This window comes from Rhineura floridana, chromosome 2 (genome assembly GCF_030035675.1).
Source record: "Rhineura floridana isolate rRhiFlo1 chromosome 2, rRhiFlo1.hap2, whole genome shotgun sequence".
NCBI classification, from domain to species: Eukaryota; Metazoa; Chordata; class Lepidosauria; order Squamata; family Rhineuridae; genus Rhineura; species Rhineura floridana.
The window spans coordinates 154,268,021-154,282,147 of record NC_084481.1 but is presented as its reverse complement, the minus strand read 5'-3'; the positions used below and the strand labels follow the sequence as shown (position 1 = coordinate 154,282,147).

At 41.7% G+C, this 14,127-nt stretch overlaps 1 protein-coding gene across 3 annotated transcripts in view; it reads left to right on the top strand.

The window, feature by feature from the left end:
* Positions 1-2,613, top strand: part of SYT13 (synaptotagmin 13) — a 43,078-nt gene extending 40,465 nt beyond the window's left edge. For all 3 annotated transcript variants that reach the window (XM_061613166.1, XM_061613168.1, XM_061613167.1), the window contains exons 5-6: positions 1,041-1,170; positions 2,309-2,613. In XM_061613166.1, the coding sequence (XP_061469150.1) occupies positions 1,041-1,170; positions 2,309-2,613 (435 nt within the window). The remainder of the gene's footprint in view (positions 1-1,040; positions 1,171-2,308) is intronic.
* Positions 2,614-14,127: the final 11,514 nt, after the last annotated feature.

The following is a 14,127-nucleotide window of genomic DNA, read 5'->3' as shown; positions in this document are numbered from 1 at the left end:
TGTGGCTGTATAATAAAGTGTGCAGAAGGGCCTTAGCCCCAGCCCCAGCGTTTCCATCCCTGCCTACGCCACCCTGATCTTCCCTTATTGAGTGGGAAGATCTGAAGGGAGCTGTTCTGCTGCATGGACTCAGAAACCTCCCTATGACTGGGAGGCTGTGTAATCAGTATTTCCAGTTGCAAGGAGGCTTCCAAATGCAGTCAATGTGGGAAGGTCAATGTGAATTGTTCTTTAAATGTCTGAACAGGGCGCTGTGTTAGTTGCCCATATTCTATCACACACAGGCCAGTCTGCAGTGACAGCCTTGCACATGCTTGTTAGCATGTTGGGCCTTTTCACAAAACAAGAACAGAAAGAAATTGGGAGGAGGAAGCATGCAAGGAAGCTCAAACTTGCTTGCAAAGATACATGTTTTTTTGCTTCTGAGTTTGAACCTCCTCCCCCACTAACAATCCCAGATGAACTGAAAATAAAAACGATGTAAAATATATGCTCCAATCTAGTAAGGGGGAGCCTCATATGTGAGAAGCCCTCCGCATGTATTTGGATGCACAGCATTTCCAATCTCTGCTGAATAAGCTTAATGATTCTACTGATGTGAAGGGCCACCAGTTGGGCTCTGAATAGTTGGCCTTTGAATTTGGGAAGCTGATATTAAACCATTTTGCTTTACAACCCCTTAACAGGATTTAAAATTTAGTATTTTTAAAAGTGTCTTTGAAAATCAAATTTCAGAATCAATTCCAATTTTTTTCCAAAACCCTGAATTCTGTATTTTTGCTAAAATGTTAATTTCTGCACTATCATAGGCTAATTTAAAAACACACACAACACGCAGTGTGGTGTGAGACAGGTTGTGTGTGAATTGAGCCTCTGTCACAAAACAAGAGAGTGAGGTACTAGTGGTAACACTGTACCGTACAGTCTTCTGAGACTTTCCCTCCCCATCATTCTGCAATTGCTTTATTGCTTCTTTTGCATGGACTAAAGTAGAAAATGCATAGTGCATTCTTTCCCTATTTTATCTCATTGAATTGCAGGATCCAGATGCAGGCTATGGAGAAGTTCTCCTTTCCATCAGCTATCTCCCTGCAGCAAACCGGCTACTTGTGGTGCTCATAAAGGCCAAGAATCTCCATTCCAAACAGCTGAAAGAGCTCCTTGGGAAGGGTGAGAAACAGGGACAATTTGATGGGATACAACCACATGACACATCTGGGTTTTCTTTGAAGCAATGTGTACTAATATTAAATTTCATTAGCTGACATAAGGAACTGTGTGAGCTGCGAGTTAGATGCAATATCCCCTCAGCCAAGAACTCATTAGATGGGTCTTAGGCAATCTAGCCTCAGCCCCATTTGTAATTTGGAGATAATAATACTGACCTACCTCACAGGGTTACTGAGAATGAAGTACTCTGAGCACTCTAGACTAAATGCTATGTATTATTCATTCTAATGCCCCTCATTAAAGTATCCATGAGATAATGCCAAATGTCCTTGCTTGTCCTTTCAGCTTTGGGCACTATGGCCATTTATTAATATGATCATCAAAGCTGAGAGAACCAGTTGTGTCAAGTAGTGCGATCCTGCAGCACTGACATTTGGATGGCAACACTGAGAAGCAGAAATTTGAAGTATGCTATGGCATGTGGCAGGCAATGTTAGCGTAAATTTCATGAATAAATGTGTATACTATATATTGGGGATGGGAACCTGTGGCCCTCCAGATGTATTGGATTCCACCTCCCATCATTCATGACCATTAACCACACTGGCAGAGGCTGATGTCACACAATATCTGGTGAGCCATAAGTTCCCCAACCCTGCTATATGTAATGCAATGAATATGTATGTTATGGTAAATATCTGAAACTCAGAGCCAAACTAGTTGGGATGGGGCTGTCATTGATGTTTCCACCCCATTCCTATATACATCTCTCTCTCTCTCTCTCTGCTTTACTTTAACACTAAAAGGAGCACATAGAAGGGGGGCACTGAAAGTTCTCTCATCCCTTAACTCTGCACAATTGGTTGTTTCAACCACTCTTCTCTGTTCCCAGTTCTCTTACCAGGGATCAAAGGGATGAGATGGAATTCAGGTCAGCAGTGCAGTCCTATGTTCTCTTTTTGCTGTTAAAGTAAGACCTCCACCACCTGCTTTATACATGGATGGGATAGATGCAAGAAAAGAACCACAGTCTGGCCATCAAAGACTGCTGAAATTTACCGCAAAGATTTCAGAAGCTAGGAGGAAATGGCAGAGAATGCTGCCATCAAATTACCAATTTTTATCCCTGTCCCTGCAGATATATCTGTCAAAGTGACACTGAAGCACCAGTCCCTGAAACTGAAAAAGAAGCAGACAAAGCGTGCCAAACACAAGATCAACCCGGTCTGGAATGAAATGATTATGTTTGAGGTGCCCCATGATTTGCTCTGTGCCTCCAGCGTGGAGCTGGAGATGCTAAGCCAGGATGGTGATGGGCAGAACCACTTACTGGGGAAGTGCAGCATTGGCCTGCATGCTACTGGCACTGAGAGGAACCACTGGGAGGAGATGCTGAGGAACCCCAGGAGGCAGATTGCTATGTGGCACCAGCTACACATGTAGCTATTGAGGTAGAAATGCCGATCAACTCAAGGCCAGTATACTGGTCTCAGATGAAAAAAATGAGATCTAATTCAACATCCTGAAAACCATGAATCGGACACATTCGCAAGCACAATTCTTGTTTTGTTGATGTTGTGTTTAATTGTTTCTACTATACAAACATTCTAGAAATGAGTTGAGGAAGATGGCCAATGGTTCATTTACTTGTGGTCATGATTGCTTTGCAGGACCATTTTCTCACCTTCTGCATATAGGTCTTTTGCAGCAGTGTTACTTTTTTTAAACCTAAATAACATGTTATGTGTCAAAGGTGAGATGAAGGAAAAAGGCATAATGTGATCTGATTCAACATATTTAGGGCGCTTCCAAATGATCTATTTATTGAACATTTGTCCTGATTTGTTTGCAGGGAGATTTGACTATTAATAAGCATTCATTTTGATTTGTTTGTGGGGAGGTTAGATGACATTGCATCAAAGCAAATGTAACCCCACCCTGTCAGTGTATTTTCCCATCACTTTCATTATTGCAACAAGTCAGATCTTTTGGGGAAGCTGGCTTGTAACACAAGACCTCCCTATCAACTATAATTGCATAACTTGAATTTCCTGGTTTGTGACTGAATTCCAGCCGAAAATAGCAACAGTCTGGAAGTGCCCTTAGAACGCAAGAAATGCCTTGCTGTATCAGGCCAAAGGTTTATCCCATTGAGTACTTAGCTTTCAATTTGGCCAGAAGATTACTCTAGAAAGCTAAAAAAGACATGAAAGGACAGTAATCTCCTGTTGTTTGTACCTAGCCTACATCAGTGGATGTCTAGCTCCATCATCTTTTTATTTATTTATTTTATTTATTAAATCGATATCCTGCCCTTCCTCCTGGAAGGAGCCTATCTGTCTATCTAATTTACAAAGTTAAACCATCCCATTTCTTTACATTCATAACTGTAAACCTTCCCCTGGAAGATTCTAGGGCTGACTAGAGGAACCATGAATCAGCCTGAAGGAAGATGTGGATGAGGGTCTTAGTCATTATTTAAGACTGTTTGGGGCTTTTGAACACATTTCAGCTAGGAACACCTGGAAAAACAGTTGGAAGTAAAGTATTTTTTTCAAGCCTGAATGCCATCAAACATTTCAGGTCAGACAAAGGTCTCTGCATGTATTTTCCCACAGCAGCCCTCTTCAAAACAAAGAGGAGGCTTGATTCTGCAAAAATTTCTAGTTTAAAAAATCAAGCACAGGATTTGGGTTATAAAATAAATTATAAAGGTAGAAAAGTCCCAGGAGGGACTTAATACTGGGAACGATCTATCGTCCCCCTGATCAAAATGCTCAGGGAGACCTGGAGATGAGATATGAAATTGACGAAGCATCCAAACTAGGAAATGTGGTAGTAATGGGTGACTTCAACTACCCGGACATAGACTGGCTGCATATGTGTTCCAGTCATGACAAAGAAGCAAAGTTTCTAGATATTCTAAATGGCTATTCCCTAGACCAGTTGGTCATGGAACCGACCAGAGGGACGGCAACCCTGGACTTAATCCTCAGGGGGGACCGGGACCTGGTGCGAGATGTAAGTGTTGTTGAACCGATTGGGAGCAGTGACCACAGTGCTATTAAATTAAACATACATGTAACTGGCCAATTGCCAAGAAAATCCAACACGGTCACATTTGACTTCAAAAGAGGAAACTTCACAAAAATGAGGGGATTGGTAAAAAGAAAGCTGAAAAACAAAGTCCAGAGGGTCACATCACTCGAAAATGCTTGGAAGTTGTTTAAAAACACTATATTAGAAGCTCAACTGGAGTGCATACCGCAGACCAGAAAAGGTACCGCCAGGGCCAAGAAGATGCCAGCATGGTTAACGAGCAAAGTCAAGGAAGCTCTTAGAGGCAAAAAGTCTTCCTTCAAAAAATGGAAGTCTTGTCCAAATGAAGAAAATAAAAAAGAACACAAACTCTGGCAAAAGAAATGCAAGAAGACAATAAGGGATGCTAAAAAAGAATTTGAGGAGCACATTGCTAAGAACATAAAAACCAACAACAAAAAATTCTATAAATACATTCAAAGCAGGAGACCATCTAGGGAGACAATTGGACCCTTGGATGATAAGGGAGTCAAAGGTGTACTAAAGAACGATAAGGGGATTGCAGAGAAGCTAAATGAATTCTTTGCATCTGTCTTCACAGTGGAAGATATAGGGCAGATCCCTGAACCTGAACTAACATTTGCAGGAAGGGATTCTGAGGAACTGAGACAAATAGTGGTAACGAGAGAGGAAGTTCTAAGCTTAATGGACAATATAAAAACTGACAAATCACCGGGCCCGGATGGCATCCACCCGAGAGTTCTCAAAGAACTCAAAGGTGAAATTGCTGATCTGCTAACTAAAATATGTAACTTGTCCCTTGGGTCCTCCTCCGTGCCTGAGGACTGGAAAGTGGCAAATGTAACGCCAATCTTCAAAAAGGGATCCAGAGGGGATCCCGGCAATTACAGGCCAGTTAGCTTAACTTCTGTCCCTGGAAAACTGGTAGAAAGTATTATTAAAGCTAGATTAACTAAGCACATAGAAGAACAAGCCTTGCTGAAGCAGAGCCAGCATGGCTTCTGCAAGGGAAAGTCCTGTCTCAGTAACCTATTAGAATTCTTTGAGAGTGTCAACAAGCATATAGATAGAGGTGATCCAGTGGACATAGTGTACTTAGACTTTCAAAAAGCGTTTGACAAGGTACCTCACCAAAGGCTTCTGAGGAAGCTTAGCAGTCATGGAATAAGAGGAGAGGTCCTCTTGTGGATAAGGAATTGGTTAAGAAGCAGAAAGCAGAGAGTAGGAATAAACGGACAGTTCTCCCAATGGAGGGCTGTAGAAAGTGGAGTCCCTCAAGGATCGGTATTGGGACCTGTACTTTTCAACTTGTTCATTAATGACCTAGAATTAGGAGTGAGCAGTGAAGTGGCCAAGTTTGCTGATGACACTAAATTGTTCAGGGTTGTTAAAACAAAAAGGGATTGCGAAGAGCTCCAAAAAGACCTCTCCAAACTGAGTGAATGGGCAGAAAAATGGCAAATGCAATTCAATATAAACAAGTGTAAAATTATGCATATTGGAGCAAAAAATCTGAATTTCACATATACGCTCATGGGGTCTGAACTGGCGGTGACCGACCAGGAGAGAGACCTCGGGGTTGTAGTGGACAGCACGATGAAAATGTCAACCCAGTGTGCGGCAGCTGTGAAAAAGGCAAATTCCATGCTAGGGATAATTAGGAAAGGTATTGAAAATAAAACAGCCGATATCATAATGCCATTGTATAAATCTATGGTGCGGCCGCATTTGGAATACTGTGTACAGTTCTGGTCGCCTCATCTCAAAAAGGATATTATAGAGTTGGAAAAGGTTCAGAAGAGGGCAACCAGAATGATCAAGGGGATGGAGCGACTCCCTTACAAGGAAAGGTTGCAGCATTTGGGGCTTTTTAGTTTAGAGAAAAGGCGGGTCAGAGGACACATGATAGAAGTGTATAAAATTATGCATGGCATTGAGAAACTGGATAGAGAAAAGTTCTTCTCCCTCTCTCATAATACTAGAACTCGTGGACATTCAAAGAAGCTGAATGTTGGAAGATTCAGGACAGACAAAAGGAAGTACTTCTTTACTCAGCGCATAGTTAAACTATGGAATTTGCTCCCACAAGATGCAGTAATGGCCACCAGCTTGGACGGCTTTAAAAGAAGATTAGACAAATTCATGGAGGACAGGGCTATCAATGGCTACTAGCCATGATGGCTGTGCTCTGCCAGCCTAGTCAGAGGCAGCATGCTTCTGAAAACCAGTTGCCGGAAGCCTCAGGAGGGGAGAGTGTTCTTGCACTCGGGTCCTGCTTGCGGGCTTCCCCCAGGCACCTGGTTGGCCACTGTGAGAACAGGATGCTGGACTAGATGGGCCACTGGCCTGATCCAGCAGGCTCTTCTTATGTTCTTAAAATCCACCCTCTCACAGTTTTCAGCTGCCCTGTTCATGTTTTCAGATACACGAACATTCTACACTATATATTCAGAATCAAACGCTGAGTTTTCTTTAGGGACCGCTGTGCCACTTCCCCCCCCCCTCATTTTCATCATATTCCATGAGTTGGAGGGTGACTGCATCAATCCCTGAGGATTCTAAAATTTGCGGGGAACATCCAGGAGGCTTGCTGCTTCACACAACTTATGAAGGTGACAAGAATACTTGTTCCATCAGCCTCCCTCACACGTCTACAGTACACAAACAATGAATGCCTGAAGAGGGTTTTTGATGCCATTCATTCACAAGAGTTGAATAGAGCAGAAAAGAAAAGCATTGTATCTTTAGTGTTTAGATATGGGCTGTTCAAGGTTGGAAAGGGGACTAGGAAAGCCCCGTCTATGGCCTCCTTTGCACTGCCCTCTTTACTGCAAGACAGTGCTGCACATGGCTGGCCTCTTGAATATCCTGTCTAACTTAAGAGCTAGTATCTGTAAGGCAGATGTGGGGAACCCTTGGCCCTCCAGATGTTGCTGAACTTCAAGTCCTATCAGCCTCAGCAAGCATGGCCAGTAGCCAGAGCTTGGAAAAGTTACTTTTTTAAACTACAACTCCCGTCAGCCCCAGCCAACCTGGCCACTAGATTGGGCTGATGGGAGTTGTAGTTCAAAAAAGTAACTTTTCCAAGCTCTGCCAGTAGCTGAGGATGATGGGAGTTGTAGTTCAGCAACATCTGGAAGGCAAAAGTTTCTCCACACCTGCTGTAGGGCTAGAAGGGAAAGTTAGATATACACATAGCCTCCATACCACAGTCCTGTCTTAAAACAGTTTTTTACTGCACTTATCTCCATACTGACTTGCTGAGAACTCAGAGAAACAATGTGAGGTTTCCAGTGGTCGACACCAATGGTTCAGAATCATAACTAATAGTGGCAGCAGAGTAGGGAATGTAGGTAGGTAGTACTCTCATAGATGGCCATGCCCATATAGTTTTCTTTGTTTACTTGCTTTGTATATTTATATCTGGTCATACCCCAAGTGGCTAACATTCAAATCATTTTTTTTTAAAAAAACCCCCACCAGGCAGTGGGTAGCTGAATAGTAGGAAGACCCAATTCAAACTGTAATGAAGCCATAGCACTATCTACCATGATTCAAAGATGAGTACCACATCAGGATTGTGTTTCTGGCACTTAGGGCTGCAGTTGGGATACTTTATGGACAAATGAAGCTGCCTTATACTAAGTCAGACCAGTAGACCATCTAGCCCAGGCCTGTCTATTCATCAACACCCATTGCCCAACAATATTTAACTTAGGACCTTCTGCTTGTAAAGCACCCACTCTATCACTGAGCTATGTCAAGTGCAAACTGTTTGCAGTCCCTTACTAGTTGGAGGGGGTTGGGTACCCAGTGATAATTTTTAATTAATTGTACTTCATTTTTCACCATCAAAGAGGACCCTGAAGTGGCTTACATGAGTAAAATCTGATAAATAAATTGGATTACAAAACTAAATAAACAAAAAACATAATGGCAAGATGGAAAAGCACCAAAAAAGAAATAACCATTCTGAAAACTCTTGACACATACTTCACAAGGTAGCAGGATGAAATAGCCAATACTATCCAAAACAGCATCATAACCAGAAGCCAAACTACGGGATGACCAGAGAACCTTAGCCAAAAGCCTTCATGAAGAACAAGGTCTTGGTATGACACCTAAAGGAATACAGTGTAAGGACCGGTGAAAAAAAGGAGAAAAGTGTAACTTGTGAAGCAGGGGAAGAATTCTTGAGTGTTCACTACAACCCTTGAAAATACACATGTGATTTCAGCTTTAGACTCAGGACAGATTATAGCATGGACAGTACTATATTAATGCAATTTGCATAAACTATTGGCTCGTTTTTTTTTAGTTTATTGTTTATATAACCATTACGTGGCCTCTGGGAAAAGAAGTTAGAATGGATGTTCTGTGCAGTAAATTTTCTCTGCAGTGTTTTCCAGAAACACTTATTTAAAACAAAAACCTCCCCACCCTGCAAAACAAACATACACACACAATTGGTAAGCAAAATAGAACTAGTTATATCATTTGATCACCTTCTAATTCCTTCTTCTGGGAGGAAGGGCAGGATACACATTTCATAAATAATTCCTAAAGCAGCAATAAAGAGTATATTTGGCTTGTGGATTTATGATCTCAGATCTTCATTTTTTAAAAGAAAAACATAACTTAAGCATCTGCATTGAAGACCACAAATGCAGCTGCAGTAACGAATTCCATGCAGCCACAGGGAAAAAAAGAGCATTTGTTATGGGATTCTGAGGAGTAGGAAGTCTCTTGCAGACATATAAAGATAGCTAAAACATTCATCGAGCTTTTAATTGGAACTATTGGAGTGGTGATTCTCAAGACTGCAAACCTGTATATTTTGTACAGACTTTAAAAAAGCTTAGCTAGCTATTGGAGATGGGTTGCAGTTTTACATATCTTCTTGCCTGTGTGAGCTCATCCTGTGAGCCCTTGGGTACTGCATTAATACTTCATCTCAGCATTTGCACAGTAATACCAATGCCCCCCCCCCTCATTGGGGAGCATTAAAGCGAGAGACGGATTGGCATCATTACGCTAGCTTCAAAATGAAATTTATAAAGCTGCTATAGAAGTCCAATCACTAGAGTCAGTCCCTGAAAAAGATACGTACACAACTGAGTCAGAGCTTTTTTTGTTCTTGTTTTGCATTTTTAATTGCCTTGAAGAGTGTGTCAACAGACACATCTGTTAGGTGAGTCACAGTGCATGGAAGATATTTGTGTAAGTCTTTGGTTGGAAGAATTGGGCTCAAATCCCAGTATATACACTTAAGAATGTAAGAAGCCCAGCATCCTGTTCCAAGTGGCCCCAGATGCCTACGGGAAGCCCAAAGCAGGGCGTGAGTCCAATAGCCCTCCTGATGTTTCTTCCCCAGCAGCACATTGCCTCTGATACCGGAGGTAATGTACAATCATCATAACTAGTGGTCGTTGACAGCCTTATCCTCCACGAATTTCTCTAATTCCCCTTTAAAGCCATTGAAGTGGGTGGCCAACACTGCATCTTGTGGCAGCATATTCCATAGTTTAACTATGCGCTGTGTGAAGAAGTATATCCTTTTGTCTGTCCTGAATCTCCCTCCTGTCAGCTTCATTAAATAACTCCAGGTTCTAGTATTATGAGACAAGAAGAAAACTTGCTGAACAGATGATTGGCATGTTTGGTTCCGAAGGTGCAAATCACCTGTTGGGGTGAGGAGGGTCAAGGTAGGAAACAATGAGACCTGAAGCCAGCTCATGCACCTCCCTCAAACAGGGAATTATCATTGTCATGCTGTAGCTTCACAGAAAGGCTATCTGTTGTGGCACATGCAGTAGAACCTGATCTAGTAAGCACAATCTCAAATGTCCCTGAACTACCTTGGCTTCACTGCTTGAACTTATGTTGGTGTGTATATTCATTGCTGGGACAAGTGGAACTTTGCAAAATGAAAACAATGTGGAACAGCTGAGAGCTATTGCCTATTTGGGCTCACATTCCAAGGATAAGCAACACAATCTAATATATTTCTTGTGATGTAGTTTCCTTAGTGAGTTCTGTAACGCTTTTTAGAATTCAATGGCATTTCAATAAGCATAGGATTATATCAGTTGGAGGGGAAAGCTAGTCCAGTATTTGAAAGTATGTGGAGAACTTTATTGAGTCTTGGAGGTCAACTTAAAGTACAGTGGTCCAACCAGAGACTTGTGGTGGTATGCTAAAGCACATATGTATTCTTGGCAAGGCCCAAGGATAAAGCAAACATCCTCTCTGCACTCTGCATTAACCCCTTCCATGGCCCAGGTATGCCATGAAGAGCAGGGACAGCACAGTACCCCTTGTGCAGTAGTGCTGAGGCCAGGTGCAAATCTAAGCACAAAAACATGCTTTCCTTGCTGTGAGCACATTAGATGATCTCTTTAAGAAAATTAACTGCAAGTTGGTTTGCATTTTGTCAAAGCACTTGAGTATGCTATAAGCAGACTCTCAATGAGCGTGAATGCTTCATTTCACCCTGTTGGACAAGCCTAGCATCTGCAGAGTGCTACTACTGGTCAGGCTGAGCACCTCTGTCCATATTAACTGCTTTGTCCATTACTGATGGGTTATATATGTGATTGTGGTGTGGCTTTCTATTTGAACTCTCTAATCAGATCACCTCAACATATTGGTTTCACTTGTATTTATTTCTCCTTGGTAATGTAATGACTTGCTATCTCAGTGTCCTGTGGAACAAGTTCATTTTCATTCATAAGTCCATTGTGCAGATTTGGAGAAGAGAGCAACGAGGAAAAGATGGGGAAGGGCTGGCATCAGTGGGCAAGGCAAAAGGCCACTTCAGTCAGATTTACCATTCCAGCTCACCTTTATAAGGGCAACAAGGTGATATGGCACTGCCTTGTTGGACGTGCATTTTTCAAGATCAGTCTAGGAGATGTCAGAATACATTTACTTTCAGAATTCTGGGGGCACGAACTGTCTGATTCAAATGCTTGCTCTATCACTCTGTGACGAACTAAATGTAACAAGGGCATAATCTTTAACACTGAAAGGAAGAAAATAACAAATCCTACAATAAAATGCAATAGATGGGCTCAGAGGAAAGATCATATGGAACAACCCTATGGATTGATTATATCTTTATTGTACAAAATCAAGAATTTGTTGTCATTGTCTTAACTGTTCAGTGTATAAAATAAAAGCATGAGACTTGATATCTAATTTTGCCGCACAAACAACATTCAACCACAAATAAATAATACCCAAGTTGGATCGATGAGTTGTCCTTTTTATTTGGATGCCCTCCCAGCTCTGCTCACAATACATAACTTTTTCTTTGGAAAGACTACATTTTAATGAGTGGTTGAACATTTATCAGTATCAGTTGATTATATTATCCAAGATCATTGTAGTGATCATAATTTTTGTTTTGAAAAATTAAGTCCCTCACACTTACCCACATTAGGTGACTGAATTGGAATTACTCCTGAGTAAGACATTTTGAGCCATAAAACACTGCAGGTGACAAGATACCTAAGAGCAGCGGTTGCCAACCTCTTTTGAGTCCATTGGCACTTCTGAAAGTCAGAGACTGTTGTGGGCATCACACATACAGCACAACCTGTTTTATAGGCTACAAAAGAATGCTTCTTTCAAACTCAATTTTAGCAGGGTGGGCCAGGAGAGAAGTGATGCTGTGGGCAGCAAGGTCTGCATGGGTGCATGTATGCCTTTGCACCCACCATAAAAACCACAGGGGCTGCTAGAGAAGGGAAGCCCCTTGTTCTGCATCTGGCATAGAAATGCAGTGGGTTGTTGTAGGCGAGAATTCTCCATCCATCCACTACCAGTATCAAGCAGGTTATTAAAAATGTCTGAAGGCTAGTAACTTTTGTGGGTTTATCTGCAAGGCTGCAGTCATTGCATTATGTTTGCACCAAAAAACCTTTCTCTGTAGCTTTTGTTTTCCATACCCCTGACAATCTCCATTGCCCTCTTTTGAGTCTGTGTTCAGTTCATGGTGTTCAACCAGCACAGCCTGACCACAGACACAAGAAGAGGGAAAAATATGGTCTGTTTCTTAAGGTTAAATCCCTATTCAGATGCAGCATACTCAGTTCAAAGTAAACATGTGAGAGGGGCTGTGGGGGACAAGCATGTGAGTTCTGCCCTTACTGTTGCTGATTCAGTCACCTTCCACAAGATGGAGGGTGACTGCCTAACATGGGAGTCATTTGAATTATTATTATTATTACATTTATATTCCTCCAAGGAGCTTAAAGTGGTGTCATAGTGTTCTCTCTCTTCTCTCCTCACCCAGTGAGCAGGGATTTGAACCCTTGTCTCCCAGATCCTAGTCCAACACTCTAACCCCTACACCATACTGGCTCTTGTGTACATTGGCCACGGTACTCCATGCTCTGGTAACTTCCAGAATGGATTATTGCAATGCGCTTTATGTGGGACTGCCCTTGAAGACTCGGAAACTTGAACTGGTCCAAAATTCAGCATCCAGATTACTGACTGGAGTTCCATTTAGATTTCATATAACCCATGTTTTAAACCAGCTACATTGGTTGCCAATTCGTTTCCAGGCCCAATTCAAGATGCTCACATTTGTGGTTAAAGCCCTAAACAACTTAGGCCCCAAATATCTGAAAGACCGCCTCCTTCCCTACTAACCCTCTCAGGTGGTGAGAATGGCAGAAGGGACCCTATTTGTAGTTCCATAGTACTCAGAGGTTTAGGGAAGCGATGGTTTGGGAGAAGACATTATTTGTGGCAGCTCCTAAGTTGTGGAATCCTTTCTTCACAGAGGTGTGTCTGGCATCTTTACTGTATAGCTTTCATTGTATGCTGAAGAAGCAGCTCTTCACCCTGGCTTTTGACACCTAAGATGTATTTTTAGTACCGTCTCTAACAAAAATGGAGACAATAGTCAAGAAATTACAGCAGAAGAAGGCTAGGACTGGCAAGGACAGCTATAAGAGAACTAGAAAAGGTCCTCAAATGCAAAGAGGTATCACTGAGCAGTAAAGTCACAATCATTCAGACCATGGTATTCCCGATCTCTATGTATGGATGTGAAAGTTGGACAGTGAAAAAAGCAGATAAGACAAAAACCAACTCATTTGAAATGTGGTGTTGGAGTAGCACTTTGTGCATACCATGGACTGCGAAAAAAAATAATTGGGTGTCAGATCAAATTAAACCAGTACTGTCACTAGAAGCTAAAATGATGAAACTGAGGATATCATACTTTGGACACATCATGAGAAGATATGATTCACTAGAAAAGACAAAAAAGTGGGTAAGAGAAACAACAGCTCATTTGAAATGTGGTATTGGAGGAGAGCTTTGCACATACCATGGACTGTGAAAAAGACAAATAATTGAGTGTTAGAACAAATTAATCCAGAACTATCACTAGAAGCTAAAATGATGGAACTGAAGTTATTATACTATGGACATATAATGGGAAGACATGATTCACTAGAAAAGACAATAATGCTGGAGAAAACAGAAGGGAGTAGAAAAAGAGGCAGGCCAAACAAGAGATGGATTGATTCCATAAAGGAAGCCACAGACCTGAACTTACAAGATCTGAACAGGGTGGCTTATAACAGATGTTATTGGAGGTCACTTATTCATATGGTCGCCATAAGTCGTAATCGATTTGAAGGCACATAACAAAACTAGAATGTAATTTGTTTTAAACTGTTTTTAATAACGTATTTTATATTGTAATGACATGCCCTGGGACCTATCTGGTGAAGGGCAAGTAATAATTGTAATAATGACAATAATCATGACATCTTATCTCTTCCTATAGGTCAGCAATCTCCCCCCCCATACAATGTCCCCATTAAGCATCACAGGCTAACATTCTGTGATACCACCCAGTGTATGTGTAGATGG